At 39.3% G+C, this 27,507-nt stretch overlaps 1 protein-coding gene across 4 annotated transcripts; it reads right to left on the bottom strand.

Annotated features, from left to right (window-relative positions):
- LOC103171943 (phosphatidate phosphatase LPIN2) lies at positions 1 to 27,507 on the bottom strand. 4 transcript variants are annotated; one of them, XM_007884754.2, is made up of 20 exons: positions 27,431 to 27,507; positions 14,626 to 14,826; positions 13,732 to 13,827; positions 13,035 to 13,339; positions 12,274 to 12,381; positions 12,069 to 12,189; positions 11,273 to 11,780; positions 10,566 to 10,665; positions 9,833 to 10,020; positions 9,529 to 9,622; positions 8,902 to 8,971; positions 8,336 to 8,428; positions 7,895 to 7,974; positions 7,484 to 7,628; positions 6,802 to 6,950; positions 6,529 to 6,615; positions 5,831 to 5,983; positions 4,905 to 5,019; positions 4,077 to 4,180; positions 1 to 2,867 (listed from the first exon to the last, which is right to left on the bottom strand). In XM_007884754.2, the coding sequence occupies exons 2-20, from the start codon at positions 14,815 to 14,817 to the stop codon at positions 2,702 to 2,704; spliced, it is 2,874 nt and encodes a 957-aa protein (XP_007882945.2). In that variant the 5' UTR covers positions 14,818 to 14,826; positions 27,431 to 27,507; the 3' UTR covers positions 1 to 2,701. The 4 variants fall into 4 exon arrangements, with proteins under 4 accessions (XP_007882945.2, XP_007882935.2, XP_042197686.1 ...); XM_007884744.2 differs by lacking the exon at positions 27,431 to 27,507 and adding an exon at positions 19,072 to 19,116; XM_042341752.1 differs by lacking the exon at positions 27,431 to 27,507 and adding an exon at positions 19,072 to 19,116 and having other exon boundaries at positions 6,802 to 6,947.

Here is a 27,507-nt window from a genome sequence, read left to right as displayed (position 1 = left end):
TTTGCATGCAAGACATTTTTTTATTAAAATGCACTCAATAGAAAAACAGTCTTCCATAGATCACTTATTAAATGCCCTTTTAATAAATCTGAAAATTGAGAATTCTGTAGGTTACATAGCATTTTAGGGTCTAATTCAATCAGCATAACCCAAAAACATCTCAACAGATCAGAACTTCTACTATTTAATAAATATTTTACAGTACACCACCGTGTAGAAGCCAAAAACTTAGTCAATAAAGACGGTTCTTATTTGTAAGCAATGGGTTCTACACTAGCATTGCGTTTTGACTGTAATCCAAAGCAGGACTATGTGAAACAATCATTTGCTTTATCCCAAAAAGCTCAATCCTTAAAAAAAAAACTCATTTCACAAAGTAACACCATTTAGAAATGAACAAGTGAGCTTGAAAGGTCCAATTTGATGGAAGCATCAGTTATGAAAGAACGAAAGTTCATTTCAAATACTTTGCTTCATTAGTAACCAATTTGTAGTTGTTGAATGTTAAAAAATATTATTTCTACAAATAGACCAAAATGACAACTTTTTTTTGTCACTGTTGCAGTTATAGTGGCACATCACAGAAAGTGCATTAATTGTTAGAACCTGCTCTAAAATAACAAATTGTTCTCGTTTTGAGATTTACTCTCTAACCTCCTTAAAAGGCTTCTCACTACATTGCCCTGCTTCCCTCCCAACAACGTTTGGAAGTAAGTTGCAGCATCTCTGACAAATGCCAGCTGTCAACCAACAACTTGCATTTACATAGCGCCCTTCATGTGGGGTAGTGTCCCGGAGCGCAAGAGAAGGCAGGATTCTGGCTCTTCAGCTTAAGATCAAGCGCAGTTTCACAAAATCCTCCGACCAGCAGTTTCTTGCAGAATGGGCAAGTCACCCAATTTGAGTTTGGGAACTGAAAGACTTACTTCATTGTGCAACAAGCCTTCTTATTGGGAGCCACATGCTGGTTAACTCGAAACTACCCGACAGTTCCAGATCTCTCTGTGGCATTTCTGTTGTAAGGTTTTTCGGGGGCTGGGATCACAATCCATTCACACCATTAAACTCACAGACTGTGATGTGGTCCAGCACATTTATTAAAAGTTGTAGTGTTCTCCTGTGTACAATCTTTGACGTGGGCAGCCATGTTTAAAGACTAAATACTGATTTACACTACAGGAATATTCTGATGGAACTTCACTACATTTCAGTATCAGAGCATGTGTTGTAAAAATTCCAGAATTTTGATTCTGGAGTCAAAATTGTCAGAAAAACGTTCCTTCAACCATTTTTTCTTATGGTGAATAAAGTACACCTTTTATAGTAGCAAATAGGAGCTAAATCAACAAACAGTTGAATTACTAGTATCCATCCCATCTGCAGCTATAAACTTTAGAAAAGTCAAGATAAACAAAAGTATCTTTGATTATGCTGAACCTTACAGCAATACAAATGGACGCAAGCATAAGTTGCAAATTTGCAAGTGCAAATTAACCTTGACTGCTCACTGCCCCTTTCCTTCAGTCAGGACTCCGGGCAGCAAGCCGCTTGAAAGGCAACAGACTGATGTGTTTTTTCCTTCTGGTCCTTTGTGCTGTTTGGAATCTGTTATTTTTTTTCTCTCTATTTTTTTTGTGCTACAATACTGCAACAACTCCGGTTCCATATCTTTATGTCGCTCGCTCTCGTGATCTGTTTCAATCTCTCCCACTTTTGTTAACAAATCTCAAACTCCCTCTGCTTCAGCTTCCGCTCTGGCTGATTGTCTTACTCTCTGATTTCAACTCTCCCCACTCCCCTCCACCACAACCAGATTTCTGTCACTCTCACTCCAGATTCCCAATTCAGTTAGGGAGAGTAAATCACAACCAAACTTCTTAAAAACATCTCAAATTACTGCTGGAGTAACGGATGGGTGAATTCCTCTCAGGTGATCAGTGACTCTCATTTGCTCCGACTGGCCAAGGGCTTTTTTCCTGTTACCCATTTCCCACCATACAGGCACTATTTGGCAGTGAGGCCGTCTCAGAATCTCTTTTTCTGAGAAAAGCCTCTATAACTTTCGTTACACTTTGATCTAAGGGTATGTAGACAAGGACTTGCAGCCCTTTGACAAAGGAGGCGTGTAGTATCATTTCATTATTGGACCCAACAAGCTGGGTGATTTTTTGGCCAATCTATCCTCTCAGCAGAAATTGCACAAATAAAGGGATTCCCCATAGGTACGAGAATTGCAGTGTATTAGCCAGAAATACTTGCTAGTCAGAATCTATATTCATCTAGAATCCACCGCTGCTCAATAACATCAAGACAGCAATAATCTGATGTATATTCATAGGCATGTTTCCTCCAAAAGCTACATCAGCATGAAAAATGTCTTAATCTTGATTGAATTGAACTGAACAAATATAGGCAGAGGCATAAATAGAAAAATTACAATATAAGCGACAAGTTGCATCCACTCACTACTGGAGTGGTATGTAGCTGTTGGGAGTTATTGAATGAATGTTCAACTCCACTTGAATTTATTCAAATGAATACTTGTGACCAGTATGATAACTGTTAACCAAGATATAGATTTTCTAAGCCATTAGACATTAATCAGAAGTTGCAGATCACATCTAAAATTGTGCATTATTGTAGTACATGAATAGGCAATGATATATGCCAGCATTGATCCTGCTGTGCTAATGGCGTAGTATTATTCTTTGGTTATTTTAAATTCATTGATCTCATCCAGATTTAACTCAGGAAGTGTTTCTCTCCAAAAAGCGAAATGGCTGAACTCCGGATAAAGAAAAGCTGAACTCCGTTCTTGTGTTATTAGTGGAAATACATGTTCCACCAGCTCACCCAGTCGTGGGTACCTGAGGGAAAAGAAAACAAGTTGTTAACACAGTTACAAGGTACTAATATTGAGCATAGCAAGTTGAACTGTAGAGAAAAGGGTGTCTGATACTTTATTTTTTTTAAAAAAAATTGTTCATTTTATACTGTAGCATTGAGATTGTCTGGAGAAGTATTTAATAATAATAATCCTTGGATTTGATATAGCGCTTATCACGTCTTCAAGACGTCTCAAATCGCTTCACAGAATATACTGTAAAGTTAATTGACTGTATATTATGTGGGCAAAGATGTATTTAGTGTACATCTCATCCTTGAGATGTAAAAAACATTATACAAGATGACACGAGACCTGGGGAAAGGGCAGGGGTTAAATTCCTCATACTGCTATCAAGTGTTCCGGGACGCTACTCAGCCGGTAAGGCGCTTCATCAAATGCAAGGATTATTATTAATTTATTAATTGAACAATTCCATTTTAAGTGCACAGTCAAAATTGCTACACGTAGGCAGAATATTTTTACCCAGAGGTTCAAAATAAAACGCGGCAAATACACAAGAGAAACGGGTCCCCCTGGCAAGTTACTGGCTCTTTTGGTGGGAATTTTCTTGCGTCCTTGGCTCGATGGTTCCATTGTAGTTAAAATACTCTGGAGTTTCTAATTGTTTGGGTTTGTTAAACCTCGTATTAGGTTAGTGGATGGCTGTGACATGCCTGAGGGAACCTCAATAGAACATTGTTAAGATGTTTTGTGGTCCCAGTAACCAACTTGCATTTACATAGCGCCGGATAGCATCCCAGAGCGCTCGACAGTAGCAGAGCACAGTGCCAAGCCAGGGGGAGGTGACCATAGGCATGGTCGAAGGTCTTTAGGAGCAACCTGAAGATGAGGAAGGGGGGGGGGGGGGGGCAAGACATATATATATTTATATATTGGATATGTATTTGAAAAGGGAAAAAATTGCAAGGATATGGGGAAAGAGTGGGGCAGTGGGACTGATTGAGTAGCTCTTCCAAAGACCAGGCTAGGCACGATGGGCCGAATGGCCTCCTTCTGTGCTGTAATATTCTATGATTCTATAAGACGGAGAGACAGAGAAAGAGTGTTCCAGAGTTTCAACCAACTTGCATATCCTTATTACAGTTCTGTCGATTTGCATCTCACCGTAGAATACACCTCCAGGTGAAGTTAAGAAGAATTTTTGGGTTAAGACAGTCCGGCTACTTACGATGACTTGTTGCTTTTGGTTTGCTCCTGAATTAATTCTCCTTTGGGATTCACAGTGAAGATTCGGCTTTGCTGCACTCCCACTTCTTTATATGCATAAGCGTCCTGTAATGGATCAATAAAGCAACAGAAGAAAAATAACCACCAACAATAAGAAATTTAAGAAGTTTTGCTTCAATGTTTCAGTTCACAAAGCAGATCTCAAAAATATTCTCCACCGTGATTGGCAATGTTGTGTAGCAGTCAACACAATACAGGGCTAAATCCTATATTATTCATTGACAGATGAATCTCAGTCAGTCAATCATCAGGTGAACTACCCAATGAACAACATTTACCATTGCAGTACTGAGGGAAAAAAGTCTGTTCCCTATTGCTACAAGCCACCAGTCAGCTAACTGTGAGGTGACTATAGTGATATAAATCTGACAGCCAGGGCTTTGCTCCTCTACCCTCGTGGCTCAAACATCCTCCAGTGATTCAAGCAGTTTGGGGGGTAGGAAAAAGAATGGCAAAGCTAGATTTAAAAGCCTCTTTAAATAGCAAAGCCGTTTCATCCCATGCCCAACACCACCTTTTTAAAACAAATAAAAATTACTTAACTTTTTATTTTGCGTTTCGCTCACAAAATGCAGTCAATTCACTTTACAGTACATTCTATGAGGCACTTTGAGACGTCTAGAAGATGTGATAAGGCGCTATATCAAATGCTAGGATTATTATAATATATAGATTCACTACATTTTACAGTGTATCCTGTGAAGCGTTTTGAGACGTCTCAAAGACGTGATAAAGTGCTGTATCAAATGCTAGAATTATTATTACTTACGTTGGTTCTATTTCCAAAAGCAGCATAGAACGGACGGCGATGTGGATTAAATAGATTTTTAATGTCGTTCAAACATTCGATTTTAAACAATTCCGGCTTCTTCTCAATTACTTCCCTGGAACATAGAAAAAGCAACTAAGCTTTTGGCTTTTTGTCTTTAAGTGCATTATTAAGCAAATATCTCTTCCATTTCCTTACTGATTTTGGCATTAAAAATACATTTGAAAACTTTAGGGAAATAAAATGCAAAAATGAAGGAAGCAGGTATTTTAACTTCAGAACAATTTCCCATAGGTCTTGATTTTTAAACAAAATACATGGACTATACATAATATATTAATAACTGCAAAATGAATCATCACTTTTATTACTTGTAGTACAGGCCACTATTCACAAAGATCTTGCCCTCAGGAGTATTTTGCAGCCAATTTGAGAAACTCTACTGACTGAAGGGCTCTATCATTGTTCTAGTTCTGAAGATGAGAGGTTCTAGTGAAGAAGGCCCTTTGGCTCATTTTAATCTCATCTTTCCAGCTCTTGGACGCTGATCCAAACCTGTCACCAAATAACTCAGTTGTCCATTACAGTTTTATATAGTGACTGGCAACACGAAAAGGAAGCAACCAATGTTGAATCAACAAAGGTGTTGCTAAGCCTGCGCCTGTCTCCTCATCTCAAGTGTCAGGTTATAAAACACTTCATATAATGGTGAATTTGCCAAACAGAAGGGAGATCTTTTGTACGATACACTGTAAAAGTAACAAGTATCTTGCATTGGAAGCATTTTCATATAGAATATCTTTCTTCTGTAAACGTTTGTGGTTCTTTGTCTCGACATGAAGAAAGGCATCTCAAAACAGTTATCGTTACAGCTACAGCTGAATGTCGGTAACTCTGCACAAATGAATAAAACTGAGAATCATCACCTGTGTAAAGCCGAAATCAAGCTGTTGGGAGCGAGCAGCAAGGGGCCTTTGGGCAATACAGTCCCTCGATCGTTAACCCAGTGCAAGTATCCTCTGGTTATATCTGCCATTCCTATTGCACGGGCGGAGCAGTAAAGAAATTTATAGCCGTTCCTGCACAAAAAGTCACAAAGTGCCATCAATGGTAACGTTATTATCCATCTCGGTTTTATATCATTTCTACTTTAAGGACTGCGGACATTTGGTTCTTTAATGTGAATGTAGCATATGAAATAAACCATAGCACCACCTGGTGGACTTAGGTTGTAACATAAATAGCTTGGTACAAAATAGGCTTTTACAACACAGAAAAACATTCACAACAACCTGAATCTAGTTGTAAGTGGGCGCTAAAATATAACGTACAATCGTATAGAGTTAGGCAACAACTTTGTACAATTTTGCGTGAATGTGCTGGACTGGCACTCAAAACTTCCCTCCATTCACACCACATCTAACATTACACGCCTTACAAATAACCGGCTTCAATTTTTAATGAAAGAAAAATCTCCTTAGCAAATCCCACCTTCCACTATATATTTCTATTTTTTTTCCCAGTTTATTTGTGCCTGTGACGCTTCTTTGAAAGTTTTATATAGGCCTAAGTAAACAATACTGTAGCTCACATCATAATTTACTTTATAAGTTTTAGTACATACTGGTGTATTTTGTGGTATAGTTTTGCAATCCCCTGATGGGTCCAATCCTTTCCCAGTTGTGGCAAAATGTGTCCTAAAGCATCGGATCTAAAAAAAAACCACAAAAATTCAATGGTTAAACAAATGAACTCAATAACTCACTGAATGGAGAAATATATTTCAGTAATATCATAGAAACAAAAATCATGTTTAAATTAAAAAGGTATTAATGTGACTGCACAAGTGTTAGTGCAATGAACAGTTTTAATCGGGGAAAAAAAAGTGACCACTTACTTAGTTATTGTCCCATCGATGTCTGATATAATAACCTTATCATCCCAGTTCCAGAGGTAGATAGTACCTTCACAACGGCAGGTTCCCTGATATTGAGTGGTTACACTGAATACTGCATTATTTGGACCATCTTTCAGATTTAGACTCTTCTGAAAGGGGATTAAGAAAATAAATGTCTTTCTGGAATTATTCCACACCGAAAGAGGTAACATTGGTGCTCAGTTTTGAATGATAAGTTTTCAGCTATGGAACAAAAATCTGGGTAACTGATCTAAGGAACGCCTTGATTATACTGTACCACTTAAACAAATCCATTTTCAAAACAATGGTATTTTGTTTAAATATAAAATCAGAAAGCATTGGAAACCGACTAAGAATGGGCACTCATAGTGCTCTAAGAGACACCAAATCGGCTTCAAATTAGAATGGCTTGCGAATCACTCCCCAAAAGATCAATCAATCGAGATCAAATGGTATATTCATTCATTTTCCACTGTAAACATTGTGGGCAGTGATGCACACTCTTCCTCTCATATATGTATACAGATAGGGTAATATATCCACATTTTCAAAATCAGTCATTTTAAAACCAATAAAAACTGCATGTGACAATTTATCTATAAATGTATTTCATGCTTCACACCAATGTGATGTGTGTTCAAGTTAATAGCAATGTACTTACCAGTTTTTCTGATGACAGTCTCAAGGATTTCTTGAATGTAATTGTGGTGCATTGACCAGGTGAATCTTGATATTTAGACCCTGGCTTTGGACGCTCCTTCATGTTACCAAAGTCATCATCACTAGAAGTAAATTCATCCTTCGGCCTGCATGGCACACACAAGGAACAGTACAGATAACATTTGAAGTTTTAACAATGCAAGTTAACTTCAAAGTACGTCGGTGATTTCAGAGGGTGAAGTGAACAGTTTCTGGTAGTTAACAGTAAATGATTTGGCAACTATTGGAATTGGCATCTTTCCAAGTCTGATGCTTCAAAATAAAATCAGCTGCCACAGTCTTTGTTAAAAAGCAAGTAATAATAATCTTTGTACTGCAAAGGGTGTGATAAACATAAATGCTTGAATGTTACCTTGAACTCTCTAGTGAAGTAGATTGTTTAATTTCATTGGTTTCATTCTGTTCCTCATCTATTTTGTTCTTGGCGTCTGGCTGTAAGCAAAGGTACTGAATCAATGCATTATATACACATCAAATAATACCACATACTAGCAAACGCCTTGATGGAGAATTACTTAACTGTGCCTTAAAATATCAGAAAAATTAAATCTTCAAATATGTTGAAAGAAGTTTTTCTAGAATTTCTCATACTTTACTTGTATGGCAAACAAAAGTTCCATTTAAACTGATATGCAGTCGGAGTCTTTTTATGAATCGCAGTACTATGGCCATCTAGTCTGTTCATCTTCATTTAGTTTCATAAAGAATCATAGAACATTAAAGCACAGCAGGCCATTTGGCCCATCGGGCCTGTGCCAAACTAATGGTAACAGCTGGAAAGAAGAAAGCACACCTCTGTTGTTGTAGAGTTCTTCCTTCGCCAAGAGAACCACCACCTGCCAGTCTTTTTTGGCATCTTTTCCTTCACAAGCTTATCAATCGTCGCCTGCAGTGAAGAGCATCCTTTTAAGACTAAATAAGATTTGTACGTACCCACAAATCAATTTACATCTTCTATCTTTCTCTCCCTGAAAGAACAAGGTCCCAAACCGATGACTTGGGAACAGTACTTTGTTACACCAACTTGAAGGAGTTTGCTACTCGTGTGTCAGTATTCTTTCCCCTCACACTTCATGCCTCACCGCCCCCATGGTCAAATAATTGAAGAGCTTCGATACCCAGGCTCGCACGTGAAAACCAACGACTTTGGCGAGGGAACCCACCCAAACAGAAGTGACTGCTGCCAGGAGATGAGTAAGAGGAGACATGGGACAGAGGAGAAACGTTCAGTACTGTTTCCAAAATAAAGTAGGAAATGCATTTCAATTAAACTTCATAATTCAACTTTAAAACTATCCAACAAATCAGTAGACACAAGCTCTTCGCTGAAGCAATACTCATCAAATGTACAATTTATACCTTAGGTAAATTCTTCTGAAAAGCTTGCATGCAGAGAATCATAGGAGCAGCGACTGCCCAGTTGTAATACCTATCAAACATACAAAGTCCACGTGTTTCATACACTGTAAACAGGCCTACATTCTAATCTTAAAAGAAACTTAAGATTTGCCCAAATAGTTCTCAATTTTCATTCAAGTAAAATCAGCCAAACAGTAATGCAAGTGGGATCAACAGCAAACTATCCCGAATAGGATTTGAAAATCTTCAGAAAATGATCCATTCAATAGTCCACTGGACTTTAGTTGTGAATTATCATAGAACGGGAGGGGGAAAAAAATCAATATTTTGGAATCCTAGGTCAAGAATGGATTACAAAAGAGTCTGATAAAGAAACAAGCACAATAATAACTGCAGGAATCGCAAATCAGGAACAGAGATCTGGTGAAAAACGTTTTGTCGAAATTATGCGTTCAACTTTTCGTTGGATTTGTTAAGCAACAATTTACAAAAGTAAAACATTTAAGGTTCTTTGTAAAACGTCAACCTCAGTGGAAGAAAAATTGCAACTCTTTTGAATTTGCTTTGAATTTAAAATGTCAGGGAAAATAAATGACTTCTCCAATACTCTGGAGGTCAGGAACTTACTTCTTGTTGATTCCAATAACTAGATTTGGATCATCAATAAGCCCAGGATTTTCAACCAACTCCTGATATTTGATCCTGTGCTGCAGGAACTTCCCTGTGATCAAAGACAATTACAAAAAAATCAATATTCTTAGGGATACACTGGGAGTTTAGTGCGCTAGCCAGTCGTATCACAGATCTGATATTGTAGCCAGTAATCCCAATAACATTTAACTTTTTCCAATCACTGAACTCAGAGATTAGTGGCAAAGTTTTGTTAGAATATTTTCATTTCAGCTGTTGTGCCCCATTTAGTTAAGTGTACCTTGAGAAATCTCATTGTTATCACTGAGACCACCGCACAGAGACAGGTTGACATCAGGCAGATCACAAGCTGAATCCGACAGATATTCTGTGCCACTGTCAACAGCTGCGCTTCCAACTGATTGCGGAGACTGAGACTCTGAGTGTGTACCAGGCTCATTCAATTGCTTAGAAACCGAATCTTGTTCACTGAAAAAGAAATACCATGCAAAATAAAACATTACACAACAAATGGCAAATCACACAGTACATCACAGAGGAGTTCGTCATTGTATATGATGAGGAATATCCTTCACTGGCAACTGAAGCAATTCAAAAAGCACAAATGAGAGACATCGTTCGTGGGAGACATTTTACCAAACGATTGTAAAAAAAAACATTTTCAATTATTTTTCTTGTCATTAGAGGTGGGGGTTTAAATATACGCAATGAAGCTTAACATCCCATTTCTCTTTTGTTCTTCCTGTTCATTCCTACACCTCCTTGGCAATCCATTTTTGCATGTTGATGCAAAATGAATCTTGCCACCCAACCTCACAACTCCAAAATCCTACACTACACTCAAATAATCTGGAAGGGCCAGAAAGGAGAAGATCATAACATAATATTTAGCTTTTAAGAAAACTTAACAGCACGAATTTCAAAAGTATTCATTTGAAAAAAAGGTCAAACACAGTCCGAATTGAGTTGTAGTTATCTGCATATACTTGGATCAAAAGTACTAACGTACGTACCTCTTTGGAAAATACAGAGCTGCGACATTAGGATCCAACTTTTGGAGGTCATCCAAATAGATATCACAAGGACCCAGGTGTTGACTTCTTTTAGATCCACCTATTTCAAACCAAAAAAAAATCAGTTTGTTTTCATAACTTTTTCCAAAATAATTTTTTTAAATATGTACATCAGACTCATTGCTTAAGTGGTACACTTTATTGGTATGTGAATCTGTGTGCTTGGATTCTGAAAGCAAAATATCTCATTGAGATAGGAGTTGCAATTCTAGGTAGAGTGCAGAACAAAATATGAAAATAGCCATGCAAACTGAGAAAAACAAAAGCAGCTGGTGGAAATTAAAAATCTGTCAACGATACTTTTCTTCCCCAGTTTTCAACGATGATCTGATAAACATTCTATGGTAGGATAAACAAGGGCGTGATGAATTGAACGTGTGATGTGAACAAGAGCAGTGCAAGACATTGAATGCAGCAATTCTTCAATAATGCAAAGATTTAGACCTCAATTTCCTGAAGGTGGTTAACAATAGAAGTTGAAAGGAAACAGAAGTTAAATAAGCCACAAATGAAGACAGAAAAAGGCACGATTTCTGCAGAGAAAACCAAGATGTAGAGAAACAGCATAAGCGACAATCACATAATTGCAATCAGTACTGTAACTGGCAAACAAGAAAAAGTAATTGTACTTTTAGTCTTATAGTTACCTTTCTTTTTATCTTTATCCTCAGTTTTTCCACTGGTTTCTTCTGGCGACATCTGCTGTGCTGTACTGATACTACTTTCTGAAGTGCCTGGGTCTATTTGTTTATTGGATTCGGGGTCTGGCTGCACTATGGGCTTGAAGACTTCGTCAGTTGGCTGTTCTGATGAACCATTTTCAGTGGTTTGGAGTTGTAATGTTTGAAGCGAGATATCCGTAACAGCATCCTCTTTCACTTCTGCTTCAGGCAGTTGCCAAGGCGTGGCTTCAGGAAAATCTGGCTCAGTTACTGCCGCAGTTTCTTTTTCCATGGATTTCTCCAGCGATGTAAGGCTTGTTTGGGTTAGCGGCTGAGGCTGAGGCCGTAAAACAGTTATGATATTGTTGACCGCAGAGGAATTCAATGCAACTGATTCTATTGCATCGTCGTCCTTGATCACTCGGAAATGCGTATGCTCACAAGGTGTAATGGTAGCTGTTCTTGGCTGTTCAGATCTTCCCATTTTACTAACCTGCAAGACAAAAGCCATTTTACAGAACATTCGACCTTCAGTTTAAGTCTTCATGAAGGTGATGATTTCTTTACGTCTGTAGCATCATTACAAGGACAGAAATTCTTAGAACATTTAAAACAGGAAACCATCTTTTATAAGACCCTAGCTCTAAAGAGGGAAGCATTTCTCAAGATAGAAATACACCAAGTACTGCAAAAAGATGGACGATGCCTAAAGAATTATTTTAGAGCAGTTTACAATCTGCCTTGAACTCAATAACTGACCCATTTAGCACAGTTCCCCTACCTGTGGAAATCCTCCCCAAGACCACTGCATTCGAGGCTCCGTCCCTGCAAACGGTCCATCGTGCAATTTTACAACCAATTCGGAGTCACTTTTTGGTGATGGAGGTCGGTTATAGGAATGGCTTCAAAAGAAATTTTAAATAAGTTTATGAAGCGTCAGATTAAAAAAAAGTTTAAACATTTCGTTAATTTCACATCAATCATACCTTTCACCAGAAGACCATTCTCCATCTGAATATGGATAGATTGCTCGTGAATGAAACGTGCTTGAATGCTCACTTCGTAGTTCAGAATATAAATGGTACATCTCAGTGCTGCATGAAACAAAAACAAATGAACACTTAAAAAGATGATTATCTGCACACTATACAGTCTCAATACAACAGTAACAACGCACAATAATAATAAGTTTTTGTGTCATAAAAAGGCATCATCTGAGATAATTTTGCCCACAAAAAAAACAGTCAATTCACTTTACAGTAATTCTGTGAAACTCTTTGAGACGTCTCGAAAATGTGATAAGGCGCTATATCAAATGCAAGGATTAGTATCAGATTATTATAATGATAGATTCATTCCACCCATAATCGTTATTATTGAATGACATGAAAACGTTTGAACACTATTTTCTCCCATTTCACAATGTGTTCACTGAACATGCTCCTTCAGCATTAAACCCCTTTAACTGCCATCTAAACACATCAGACATAAACCATCATAAAACATCCAGGGGCCCTCTACCACGATACGCCCCAGGGCAAAAAAAGTCATTAATATGGTCTTAGACCATATACACTAAACATCTGGTTGACATAAGGGGCGAGCCAGATACACAATGGTACAGTTTATGAAAAATAAATCAATTGTGATTCAGACATCACTCATTGGTTTATATCCTGACAAACCATCAATAAAATCGCATGGCCGAAACGAATCGCAATATCAATCCATTTAGAAAATGAACAACCTTGTCGCCACATATCTGACTTCTTCTGAGCTGATGTCCAGCTCGGGCACATCCTGTTCATCTGAAGAGGATTCTTGGTCTTCTTTCTTGGCACTCCCTTGTTTGTATTTCCTCCTACGACGTCTTTTCTTTTTGGTTGAAGTGGTAACTGTACTATTCTCAATTTCTGGGATGTTAAATGGACTTGGCAAATTCTGATTTTCAACTGATTCAGCACTGGCCCCTAACAAATCGGTCTCCTTTATGTAATAAGTCTGCTCTTCAATCGGAATTGGTGATGTCGCTAAGTGTGTCGGAACAGTGCCCTGCCCAAAAAACAAACACACATGAATAATCTGCAACATCGACTTCATGCTTCAATCAAATCTAGCAGCAGTATAGATATCCAAGCCTCTCAGATATATTTTTGACAAACTTGGTTTTAATTGTTTCTGGATCATCTCTTAAAATATACAGTCAATCCACTTTACAGTATATCCTGTAAAGCATTTTAAGATATCTCATCAACGTGATAAGGTGCTACATCAATTGCAAGGATTATTATTTTAGTTATTATTGTTATAAATGGTCTCTAAATTCTTTGAACAGCATAAATTTCAGCTCCACAAATAAAAGTGATTTGTGCAAAAAAAAATGTATATAGAAACGATAACGTGCTAGATCAAATGCAAGGATTAGTATTATTTTATTATTATACCTCATCTTCCTCTGTTATTTCCACAAAGAAAGCCTCCCCTGTGTCCCCTAGTTTCATCTGCAGCTCGACTGGTTCCCCATTGATTTCAATATCGACCTGAAATAAACAGAAATATTGCATACAGTGTTAAATCAATTATTTTACCCAAACTCTGGTCAGTCAAAATATACATCTGCATTAAGAGCCGCGATCACAGACACCATTCATGGGATTTCAAATCAATCCAGCATGTCAAGTGTTAGAACATTCTTCCCTTTCATTCCTCAACGATTATGATCATAGGGTGTGGCTAATTATACGCGCACTGTGGTTACATACAAAGTCGAACAAAGTGAGATACTGTTTGAAAAAGTATGAAATCTGATCCTTTTGTCTAATCACAAATTTTTATCTGCTCCTCATTTTAATCTCCTGTACCATATCTGATCCAACACCATTTCTATTCCACTCTCAGTGCTTTCGACAAGTCCCAGATCCACTATCAACATCCGACTGAGAGACACAAAACCCCAGAATAAAAATTTACTAGAATTTCATTTGACAAAAATATTCCCAACACAACCTACCAAAAGTCTCAAACGAAATTCACCATAACAAAAACTGCACAATGATAAAGTTCAGCTCTGCTTCCAAATTAAACGAGCACCTGTATGTCAGAAGTGGACAAACTAGACTATTGATTTATGGTGTCTAGGATTTACCTACTGGAAAAATATCTATTAAAAATATTATTTTCGATCCAAAAAAAGGTCAGTCACAAACAAATTAATGTTTCTGCAAAAGCAGAAGAAATTGTTTTCTTGTAATGCATAAAACGTTTCATAGGCGTGTCTACTTCAAATATTAAGGTGTGTCATGACAGAAATGAATGGAAGCGAAACTGAAGAAACTTACCACTTTTTCTTTTGATCGTAATACCCCAAGCTTACCAAAGCGGACGTGGAATGGCGAACACTGATATGAACCATCTGGCTGTCTCACTACAATGACATCGATGCATCCTGTCAAGGTGGCTGGATTTAATCCTTTGTACAGTTCTTTCACTGTGACGAACACCTGCTCGGCCAACTGCCCAACATAATTCATGGTTTGCGACTGCAACGAAGAGAGAAGATTTTTTTTTTTTTTTACAATCACAAAGTGTACAGCTTCCCTTTTTGGTCAATGAACACCAAAAAAAAAAATTACATTGATGTAGTGCGTTTCACGTCCTAATTAAATAAGTTATACATTGGTTGTCACGCTATTAAATATTGCCCTCAAGAGAATAGACTAAAATCAGTTTATTCTTTTTAAAAAAAGATTATTTGTCAGGATCAGACTTTAGTTTTCACTTCCCTACTCATCCCCATTATTAATCTGTCATGAAATTAGCTGATACAAAAAGGAGTCAGATTTCAGTCAGTCTCCATAGAAGGAACACAAAGAGAGCATATAGCTAATCATAGCTATTGGAAGACAATTAATATCATATGCCTTAATGGTTGCTTTTGATCAAAATATAGTTCTGAATGTCATTTTCCATACTTGTGGGTTTGTCAAACTGTGACAAAGTTTGCGACAAAGGTACAAAACTGTGACAAAGTTATGAGCTACTCAGCAATGAGTAGTTCACAAAACCTGCAGAATGATAACCTTACCCTCATCTCAATCAGCACTTTTATACAATATACAATAATGGAAACCTAAAAGTATTTCAGCAAAGAGTTTCATTATTCTATAGAAAAGCAAATTCCGGCAAAAATGACAAACTGACTGCTGTAGTGCTGTTTAGTTTGCTTGGAAGTAAATACTCCACAATATACGGACCTATTGCTACATGAAAATCAGTCAAATCTCACTCACTTTCAGAGACTGATTTGATTTTGTCAGAGAAATATAACTAGTTTCTTGGCAACTGTACGTTAAGTTATAAATTTATAATACTGAACCAATTACATTCTAAATATACCTTTACCGCATTCAACTCACAGTCACGTAAACTGCCGTCCACATTTTTTTGAATCTGATAACTTAAAACACTGTAGAAATGCACAGGTCACAGCAATTTACTCCCCCATTGCCATTCGTCTTGCATTTATCCTTTGTAGCAAGATTTCTTAAGTTTTCCAACTTCACATACTACAGCAGTACACACACAGTACACAACAGGAAAGAGGATTACTGGAATTAAATGGCTTTGAGATTGAGCAAGACCTCTTTCAGTTTCTATGGTTCATATTCGGGAATGGCAAAAGATTCAATGATAACAGGGCGATAATTTCATAACTTCCAATCACAGTTGGCCCGGCATCTGAAATGACTGGCAATAAAACACATTTAGAAAGCAAAACACCTCAATACAATGAGGGGAGGGGAAGGTCCTAAGGTAAGTTTTATGTGGGATCTAAAGAGAGAAAAGGAGAGGTTGTGAGACCATAGTGTAGAAGGAGTTCCAAGGGTTTGGAGCAAAATTGTTGAAGGAGAGGGAGGCAGTGGGAGTGGGAGAATGTGCAGCAGGTCAGAGTTTGCTGAAATGAGGGGGAGACAAAAGAATGGAGTTAGAGAAGATCACGGATATGGGGAGGAATTTATAGGTGAGAGAGAGGACCTTTAAGTCAATCCATTGGATAATGTTGAAAACAAGTTGAATATATTTATAAAATAAAAGGATGTAGCAAATAAAAAATGGGATGTTTTAGAAAATAATATTTTGGAAGAGAGCAATTTATACATGACGTAATAATAATAATAAATAATAATCCTTGCATTTGATGTAGCGCTTTTCACGCCTTCTAGACGTCTCGAAGCGCTTCACAGAATATACTGTAAAGCGAATTGACTGTATATTTGTGGGCGAAACGTGGCAGCCAATTGCGCACAGCAGTGTCTCACAAACAGCCGTGGTAGAAAGTGTGTCATGGTTCTTCCGAGCAATTTTGCATCTAAGGTTCCCAAAGCTTTCCACTCTGTTGTAAATTAATCCACACAGAATTAGCTGCTATCAACATCTCCATTACTGCTGCATGCGATTACCAGGATGATACAAGACAAACTAGATAGACCTTGGTCTTTTTCGTCTAGCAATTCCTATATTGCTATGTTCCTATGGATCAAACCTGGGAGTCTGTAAATGATTACAGCTCAACTACTTAACTCACTGGATGAATTCGGTAAGACAAATTATACATTTGAATTATTTTTGAAAAGAACTTGTCCTTCGCCTTGGTACGTCCTCCCGACATGAAAGGCGCGATACAAATGTAATCTTGTAGTTGTTTAAATTTCTATCTACATTGCTCAATGGACTTGTTTTTTTTTAAAAAATCTACATCACATTATTACCAGCAACCAGGACAACCCTTGTTTCAGTTCTGCATTCAGGAGGTCAGGATAGATGTTTCACCATCACTAGCACAAAATAACCCAATGATGCTTATGTTTTTAAACTTTTTAAACTCTCAAAAAGTAGAGAACTTAAAATTTAAAGCAACAATTTGTAATAAATTAAATAGGTTCGGTATTCTGAAAGGATGAGACGAAGTTGGCTGAAGGGCTTCCTTCATTAGAACCGCTCTTGTGATTAAAATTGAGCATTTTGGCGACTCTTGTGTTAAACTTAATCCATCCAAACCGGTCAGATTTTCAAATTTTGTAATCAAACCCTTCTGACTGAATATGAAATAAGTCTTACGTGAAAGAATAGGAAACATTAAACTGCACTCTGCTGTTATAACAGTTCATATTAAGACTATCCACAATGCATACAAAAATAAATACTAGATCATGTATTATGCTAGACTTGTCGCATGTATGTAGAGTTTAGAGTTCAATAAAGTTTTAATCCAACCGAAAGAGCTCCAATTTGAGGGATAAATTTTGTAGTAAACTTTGCAACAAGTTTTGCTCATTTTTTTGGAGGTAGTAGAGATATATCTGAGATAAATAGTAGATATCTGTTTGCCTCGAAGTAAGTAGGAACTCAGTCATCAGTTGATTGGCTGATCACTATTCCAGGGTTAATAATCCCTTCAAAGAAATTATCCTGTAGCTCAGTGGTCCAAGCACTCGCAAGCAAGAAACCTGGGTTTGATTCCCGGCAGGGCAAAACCTTGGGCAAGTTTCCTTGCTCCACACGCCTGATAATAATCCCTCAAGAAAAAAAATCAATAAATTGGTCACTTCGATCCACAGCTGTTTGTGGGACATGGCTGTGCACAATTGACTGTTACGTTTTACCCACAAATATATAGTCAATTCACTTTACAGTATATTCTGTGAAGCGCTTTGAAACGTCTAGAAGACGTGGAAAAACTCTTTACCAAATGCAAGGATTATTATTATTATAATGATAATAATTTGATCACTTAATCGATGAGTGTTTGTGGGACACTGCTGTGCACAAATGGCTGCCACGTTTCGCCCACAAAACATATAGCAATTCGCTTTACAGTACATTCTGAAATTGCTTTGAGACATCTAGAAGACGTGATAAGGTGCTATATTAAATGCAAGGAGTATTATTATATAAAAACAATACCAGAGAATGTATATGTTATAGAAACCAGGAGAGTGAATAAATACCACCTTTGTAGCACATGATGGTACCAGGGATTGTTCCTGTTCTGTTAATTTGCTGAGTAAGATGATCTCAAACAGACAACAGAGAAGGGTGCTACAAATCAACATCAGTTTCCTGGACTAGCCTGCATCTTTTTGCTATAAAGTGCATGAGTGTAATGTGGGGTGAAGAATGTGGAACGAGGCTGATAAGTGATGCCAGCTTACAGTCAAAAACCTACTGACACACTTTCTGTGCTCACTTGTGATAAGTAAATCTTGTGGTCGATATAGTACCAAAACATCAAACCATGGTAAAGTGCTCCACAGATAAGTGTAATGACTGCGTACTTCCAAGTGTTAGAAAAAAAATTTCACCCACAAAATATACAGTGAATTCACTTCACGGTGTATTCTATGAAGCGGTTTGATATGTCTCGAACAACAACAACAACAAGATTACATTTGTATAGCGCCTTTCACGTCGTGAGGACGTCCCAAGATGTGATATGGTGCTTTATCAAAAGCAAGGATTATTATTATATTGAAATGCTGTTGGCATCTTTTCAACACAATTTCAGAGTTAATGAGCAGCAGTGCCACTTTCATTTAATGATTTTATTCTAAAATACAGCACAAACAAAAAACAATTGTACTGCATTACTGGAATTTGAAACCTGTATCATTAGATCAAAAGCAATCAAGGACAATTTTTGGCCAGATTATAGAATACATAAATCATAAAATATCTGTCCATGAAATCAGTTCAGTTATTTGCAAGACATTTAAATTTTGGCTTACCCAAATAGAAGGCGTCAAAAGAACTGGCAGATCCTTGCCATAGATGCTTCTTGTCATTGATCTAAGCTGATATTTTGAAAACTGTTCATCACAGGACCCATTTCTTTTCACAGACATTTTGTTCAATCTCTGACCATCTTCTTAACATCTTAACAGCTTAACATCTTCTGACACAGGGGTCATGCCACCTCAAACACTACTACCATTTCCAATATGCTTATCTCCAGAATGATCTCCATTTGCTATGTACTGTACAACTGCACTGGAATCGAGGAACGCTGCAAACTCAAACAAGCTACACTGACTGCCAACGTACAGAAAGCTCCCCACTCAAATGAACTTCCCATCAATCTTCACATACGTCAATCAGTCTAATGCACTGTTTCACTTTCCAAATGAGCAGACTTGCTTTCTTGCAGCACAATTAGCATTTACAGTAATAGTATTGGTCTATCTGACTTCCTGATACGGTAGAATGTTGTGTAAACTGTGTAACATAACATACACTTAAATTTCAACGCTGTTACCGTAGTTTTCTAAACAGTTAACTACAGCACTTTCCCAATTACAACCAAATACAGTATTTTAAAATGCACCACAAAATTGGAACAACAAACTTCTGTGGCTGGTATCGCCCATAAGCAGAGTTGTGCAATTGTTTACAACTGTCCACTCAGGATTTTTCAATTTGTTTCAAAATTAACTTTGAATGCAACTTCATTACTGTGCACTTTTCCAGCGCTGATGTTCATAAAGGCTTCAAATGAATTGTTGAGCAACAGCTATTATGTGCACAGTGCTAGAACATTAGAAATGGTGCATTTATCAACAGAAAATTCTTACGTTTCTGTACAATTTATGTACTGTTATTGGAATATATTAAAAGATAAGTAAAGCGTAAAGCACAATTTGGAACGTTACTGGGATTCTCACTTTTACACGTGGTGTAATGGATTATTGGAGAAATCAAAGAGATGCCATCAAATTTGATCACAAATATTGCTTTTACTTGCAAATTCGTTAAACCCATTATGTATCCCCTTCACACCAAAGCGGGTGGGCAAGCAACATGCTCTGAGGCTCCTCTTCAGCAAGCCACAAAAGGGGAAAATCTTTCCACTTTTCCCTCTCCTTAAAAGTCTGACCTCAGCACAAAGTCTCCTTAAGAAGCAAGCTTCGGGAACCTTGGCATACAATCTAGCAGCGTACAATTGCCATAAACTGTGTGATTTGGGGAGGTCCTTCCGATTTGAAAGGCGCTTTACAAATGTAATCTGTTGCTGTTGTTTGCCCCTGGGCACTCTTGCCTCCATTGTGAGTTGAATAAAATGAGCGCTTTGAGAAAGCAGCAGCATAGAGTTGTCTGTTCAAGTGTTCTGAACACCTCTGCAATCTATCAAGGTTAACGGCACATAAAACAATGTTTTTATGCACAGATGTTTAAAAGCGGGTCGGAGAAAGTAATGAAACTGGACTAAAAGACTAATTTTCTAATAGTAAAGCCCAGAAACATATTAGTGGATCATGAATTAATTAAAACTTTGGAGAAAGCACCTGTCCATGAAGCTGGCAGGAGTCTACAAGGTGATCGTTAGAGCCACATTACCGTAACGTTTTTCATGCAAATTTTCAATAATTTTCATCTTTGGTCTACTACATTGAAACTACCATTGCAATTTGAGATGCTGTTTCATAGTGTACCACTTGAAAACAACATTTATATAGAGTCCTTCACCCGGGGTAGCGTTCCAGAGCGCTTGCAATGGTGGAGTCTGATACAGAGCCAGCGGGAGAGAGAAGGGGGAAGTGACGAAAGCATGATCAGAAAGGAAAGTCTCTAGGCAGGATTTGAAAGGGAGAGGGTGGGGCAGGACAGAGGGATTGACTGAGAGATGTTTCAGAGTTAAATCAGGTTTCTGCATGACATACGGGTTTGTGAGCTGAACAACTAAGAGAAAAAGCTAAGTCGCCACAAAACAAGACCATGTTATCTTGGACAAAGGCAGGTTCCGAAGGCTGTCTCTACGCGGGGAAATATCACTGAGGGCACGAGCCAGGTACAACCTTCCTACACAGGTATGTGCTGATAACAATAATCATAATAATAATCCTTGCATTTGATATAGCGCCTTGTGTCTTCGAGATATCTCAGAGGAAAAAANGTTACGAACAACACCTAGTCTCACCATCCTAACCCAAAGGGAGGCATTTTTATTTTTTGTTTCATATCATTCTATGCCGGTTTTTAATTTTGCTATTTCTCATTTTTTTTTATTGCTCTCAATTTCATCAAAATAAAACAATACGGTGCACAATTCATGTATTTAATTGACCATCCTTTGTTGTTCTTTAACTTTTGCGTTTTCTAGAATGATTTTCAATTGAAGTCAAATCAGAAAGTTGATAAACTGAGCACAAAAATGTTGGGAAGCACATTTGGTATCTGGGACAGAGGAATCTAAAGATTACAGGCTGTGTTAAATTTGTAGGGAAGACTTTTGATACAAAATATCTCCCGTATGATAAAATATTGGTCATCCTCTCACGCTCATTTCCTGTAACAGCAAGTAATGCAGCCTGCTTCACGTCCCCCGCTTCGCCTGCCCGCCCCACCATTGGCGGGAGGACCTTCAGCCCCTTTGCCACATCCTCTGGAACTCCATCCTACAGTCTCCTTCAAGACCCATCTCAAGACCATCCTCTTTGACCATTCCTTCGATCACCCTACCTCCCCCTCCCCGATCCCGACCCCCAGCTCGGGTCTGAAGCACTGATTGTCCAGCACCTTGGGACGTCCTCCTGACATGAAAGGTGCTATACAAATTAATTTTGTTGTTGTAATGTGAATCTAGAGAAACCTAGTTCTCATATGAAAATGTACTGTAATTGACTGCAATTGACCAAACTACATCCTCAGTTGACGTTCTCAGACACAGAACTTTTGGAACCAGCTTGAAATTACGGGCCGAACAAGTATAGCAGGCAGGATTCAACTAAATACAAATTACTACATTTTAATTACAAATATTGCTTTTAATGTATACCTTTTGAAAGACTGGGAAACATTTATTCTCTAATTGTCCTCTTTCCATCTGGTTATTTTTGCTTTCAACATTTCAATACTTTGATTGCTTTATTTGAAGCGCTCAGGATGCTACAACATGTGAAGGGTGCTATATATCAATGCAAGTTCTTGTTGTTCCTGGTCTTGTCTATTTCTTTGTTTCCCTTACCTATATTTTTCTTTCAAATTATTCGTCTTGTTTAATTCTTTTCATTAAATCTCATTTTCTTATTACAAGTTGGCAATCTTTTCCAACTATCTTGTGTCAAATTATGAGGCAATGTTCTACCTTACCATCAACAGTAAGGCCTTTATCTATCCATCTATTCGACCTCTCCCCTTCACATGTAAAACATGTGATAATTATTTTATTTCATTATTTGGGGAGGACAAGTTTGCAAGTATATGGAGTGAGAGCGGGGGAGTGGGATTGATTTTGATAGCTCTTTTCAAAGAGCCGGACAGAAACAATGGGCCAAATGGCCTCCTTCTGTGCTGTATAATTCTATGGTTCTATGAAGACTCATAAATTTCCCTTCTGTTGTAATTGGTGAATCTCTTCAACCACCTGTTACACTGATAGGTTATTCAACGTACTAAGCTGTCCAGTGTAACTTTTGTTTTAATAACGCTATGAATTTTCACTTCAAGGGCCTGTGCACATCATCCAAGGGTCCACTTCAGAGCACACACCTATGGAAAAACTCAGCAGACTTTACAGGGAACAGTAACGCAACTTTTACTTCCTATGGATTGCCACCGCTCTTTTAGACCAGCAGAACAAGCATTGGGTACATAGATGTAAAACTCCAAGGAGAAAATTGTATCTGAGGAAAGTTGTGCACCGGGCCTGAATATTGTACCTGGGATAAAAGCAATGTAATGGGAGATTAAAGCTCTCACAGGAGGCAATTATTATATTATTATATTGCATATTGCATCAGATCCCACGAGTGTCTCCTCTAGACAAGTACTACTCGGCTTGTTCCTATTAAGGCCACAGGTGCACTGATTGTTTTTTTGCTACTGGCTTATAATAATCAGTCGGTGATGTAGAAAGCATTTATAAATATACAAAGTCCATCTGCAATTACACCATGACTGATTCAATGTTGCAGAAGGATGGCAGGCTCATCAATTTCCGTGAGAGGTGTGCAGTTCTCACCTCCTCCACCTACCCAACCTGCCCCTAAATCTCTCTGAACAACCTAGGCGTCAGGTTCAACCTCCAAGTATCCTTCCTCCCCGACATCCGGTCCCTCACCAACACCGCTTTCTTCCACCTCCAACGCATCGCCCGACTCCACCAATATCTCACCCCAAAAGCCACTGAAACCCTGGTCCATGCCTTTGTCATCCCTCTATTAGACTATTCAAATGCCCTCCTCACTGGTCTCCCCTCCACTACCATTCACAAAATCCAGATCATCCAGAATTCTGCCGCCTGCATTCTTACCCGAACCAAACTCCGCTCCCCGATTAACCCAGTCCTTGCCAGACTGTACTGGCTGCCTGTCCCAGAGATGATCGATTTCAAGATCCTCATGCTTGTTTTCAAATCCCTCCACTCCTCTGCACCCCCCCTACCTCTCTGACCTCCTCTCTCCTCACAACAGGGCCCATTGCCTTCGCTCCACCGGTCTGGCCTCTCCTTGTCCCCCGAATCCTCTGCTCCACCAAGGGCGGCCGTGCCTTCTGCCTCTATGCCCCTGAGGCTCTTGAACTCCCTTCCTCACTCCCTTCACCTCGGCCCTTTTTTCCTACTTTCAAGTCTCGGCTAAAGACCTTTCTTTTCAACCGCGCCTTTGGTCACCTTCTTCCCCCTCGGATCTGTTATTGTGAAGCACTCTGAGACGCCGTTTGGCGTGGAGGGCGCTATATAAATCCAAGTTGTTGTTGCTGCAAAACACTTGAATAGATAACTCTATGCTGCTGCTTTCCCAAAAGGCATGTTTCATTCAACTCACAATGGAGACAAGAGTACCCAGTGGCAATCACACAGTGCACAGTAACTGCACTGCTTCTATTCAAGCAAGTTACAAGTGATCTTGTGAAAGCGCTTTGGGACGCTATCCCGCGTGAAGGGGCTACATAAATGCAAGTTGTTGTTGTTCTACAATGAAATTAGGTTTCACAGGTGAAAGATCTTCGCAGTCAGTTATCACCAAGGTGTGGTGTTAAGGGTAATGGTCTGGAGCCTGAAAACAGTGCTCCATTTTGGAAACACCAACTTTCAAATGTCAGTTTGGCTTGTTTGGTAAGTGTGGGACGTCGCTGGTCACAACAGCTGTCATGTTTACCAATAAAAGTCAATATATTTTACACTAATTACTCTTAAAATCCATCAAGCTGTTTCAATTCAATAAGGTGCTATAAAACTGCATGCTCTTCATGACTCATTACACTGAATATTGGTGGATGTTGTTTCAGCTCTGTACATACACCAGTAATTTAACACACCATGTTTTTGATTTAATACACTATAGCTGGATTAGTGACCTATTAGTTTCTCACAGGGGTCAGGAGGTTCATTCAATTCCTATTTGATAGGGTGCTAAACTGTGAAATCAACAGCTCACCACTGATTGATTCGCTAACCTTCAAGAGTAGCCGGTATCACAGGAATAACTGCAGAGTTCTCATGTGTTCATAAATTGTTCATCGAGCATTAATAATTGCTAAATGAATCTATTCTGCCAATAGACAGTATTGTTTTCTATGATAGTGTACAGGTAGGTCCGTACGTATGTTATTGATAGAGTAACAATTGAAGCTCAACTGATAAACAGATACTGCCACCTATGGGCTCTTTGAGGAAACTAAAGACCTTTTTTTAATAAACCCAATAATAATGCAAAGTTGCACAATATGCAATTCCAAATCTACTGGGAAATAATGCATCTGTCTGTCTCTGTAAAGAGATGTCTCAATGACGTGATAAGGCACTATATCAAATGCAAGAATTATTATTATTATGTTTCAAGTTACTTAAAATTCTGGACTATTTCAAGAACTTTCAAACCAATACTTTGGTTGTTTTGTATCACAGCCCTGACAACAAACATAATTTCTCTGGGAAATGGCCTGAACCTGATGCCAATTCAGATTAATATGGATTACAACAACAATAACTTGCATTTATATAGCGCCATTGACGCAGAGTAGCGTCCTGGTGAACTGCTAGATGGACATAAGTTAGACAGACACAGTATATTTTCTCACAGCCTTGATGTCCGTACCAAATATGTATGTGCACAGACACATCACTGGATAGCAATCAAACCCTAGCTGATTGCTTCTCTACTCAGCAATTCATGCCCTAACCTAGATCAGCTAATCAAGCATAAAACACGGAAATGAACTTGGAACCTTCCCAGTCTGTATTGTACTTAGCAACAAACAGTAAATGAAGTAAAACTTGTGACATAGGAAGTGTAGGCCACTCAGCCCTTCGAGCCTGTTCCGTTTGGACAGCCTCGAAGGGCAGAATGGGAATGCTACGTATTGTGCTTGTCAAGAGAATGCTATGTATTGTTCTTGTTCAGTAATAGTTTTAAAACTTTGACCGAATTATGATAATTACTCTGTAAAGGATACAGTTTACCAGAGCTTTACCAGCTTTGGTTTTAACATTCAACAACAAATTACATTTGTAAAGCGCCTTTCACGTCCAAGACGCTGGACGGTCAGGGATCTGCACCCTTTTGCAAAGTAATCGCTGGCAACGTTCCAAACTAAACAGTAATGCAAGTACTGCTTCCTGTTCCTTGTGGTACGTTTTGAAGGGAGCAAAACAAAACATCACACACCCAAAACAAAACTACCAGATGATCAAAAGAAAATTCAGAAGAAATCACTTTCCTGTTTACTGCAGAGCTATAAATAGCACACAGCTCATTAACAACTCAATACCAAGAGTTTAAAGGTTATTAATTAGACCAGCAGCATCTCTCGAGACCACCGGTACGTGTCAATCGATGCCCAGCTCCTGGAGCCACCAATCAAATATAGTTCACTTGCCCTGTCGCTGAAACCCCCACTTACATATTGTCAGTGTGTCAGGCCCTGAGAACATCGATACCTGAGCTAGTTGTCAGACCGCTTCAGTAGCACTCACACTCTGAGTGAAAGCATTGTAGGTTCAAGTCCCATGTCGGGGCTTTGAATTTACATAGTCCAGGCTGACCCTGTGTGCAAAGTGGCCATCAGATTCGCCTACAAAATACAGACACTATGCTTTACAGTAAATTATGTGAAACCCTTTGAGACAATAATTATATTAGTGTCTCAAAGGGTATATATAATATATATACTTGCCCCCTCCTTCATCTCTATCAACTTGTCCACTCCCTCCACTCAGCAGGCTCCAGCCTGCTCCATGTCTCCCGCCCGTCCCGCTCTACCATCGGCGGCCGGGCTTTCAGCCTCTCTGCCCGCACCCTTTGGAACTCCATCCCACAATCCCTTCGCCTTGCTCCCTCCCTTGGCACCTTCAAGGCACAACTCAAGACCCTCCTTTTCGACCGTGCCTTCAGACGCCCTCCTACCTCTCTGCCCGCCCCGCGCACAGGTCCTGATCCCCGACTGTCCAGCACCTTGGGACGTCCTCCCGACCTGAAAGCTGCCTTACAAAATGTAATTTTGTTGTTGCCGTTGTCAGCACGTCCAGTTACCGGGACCGCACACGCTGGGCACGCGCGAGGAATCAATGGGATCACCAGCGATGCTGGCAACCTGTGTGAGGACCCCCCCCCCACTCCGACCCCAACAGTGTTCACACTGACCCTTTAGCCCAACAACCTTAGAGAACAAGTTTCTCCGGGTAATCGTCCCCTCCAAAAAAAAAAAAGAATCGGGTCTCAATCAGAACCGTGTGGGACACTGCCGTGCGCCATTGGCTCCCGCGTTCCCCCCCACAAAATACAGTCAATCCACTCGACAGTATATTCTGCGAAGCGCTTCGAGACGTCTCCTCTCGGCGACGTGATAAGGCGCTCGATCAAACGCAAGGATTACTGTCATTAACCCCCCCCCCACCTTGACCATCCCCACATACCCTCACACCCCCTCACAACCCCACCTCACCCCCACCTCACCCCCTTCCCCGATGCCCCTCAGGGCCAGGCCCAGCGCCAGGGGCTCTGCCCCCAACAACATGACACACAGGAGCCAGACTTACCCCCCCCCCGCCAGCCTCCCCCGCCCCTCAGGAGAAGGCGGCCCAGCCAGAGACGGGGAGAAAGGAGACACTCGCCGGTCGCTGGGAGGGAAGTAACGGGTGAGAAGCCGCTTTACCGCACGGACATCACGTCCCTCTCTCCCGGCGGCGGCGGCGGCTCCACACCAACTGACTGCCCCGGTCCCAGCCTCAG

Source organism: Callorhinchus milii, unplaced genomic scaffold (genome assembly GCF_018977255.1).
Source record: "Callorhinchus milii isolate IMCB2004 unplaced genomic scaffold, IMCB_Cmil_1.0 Scaffold18, whole genome shotgun sequence".
NCBI lineage: Eukaryota > Metazoa > Chordata > Chondrichthyes > Chimaeriformes > Callorhinchidae > Callorhinchus > Callorhinchus milii.
Note: the sequence above shows the minus strand (reverse complement) of the source record. Positions and strands in the feature narration are given on the sequence as shown.

Bases quoted from the DNA above. Each gene is read 5' to 3' on its own strand.
- LOC103171943 (XM_007884754.2), bottom strand. From the start codon at position 14,817: ATGAATTATGTTGGGCAGTTGGCCGAGCAGGTGTTCGTCACAGTGAAA. The intron at 12,382-13,034 runs GTTGTTCATTTT...TGTTTCATGCAG, and splicing joins GTCAGATATGTGGCGACAAG to CACTGAGATGTACCATTTAT. The intron at 9,623-9,832 runs GTACACTTAACT...CTTTGATCACAG, and splicing joins TAACAATGAGATTTCTCAAG to GGAAGTTCCTGCAGCACAGG.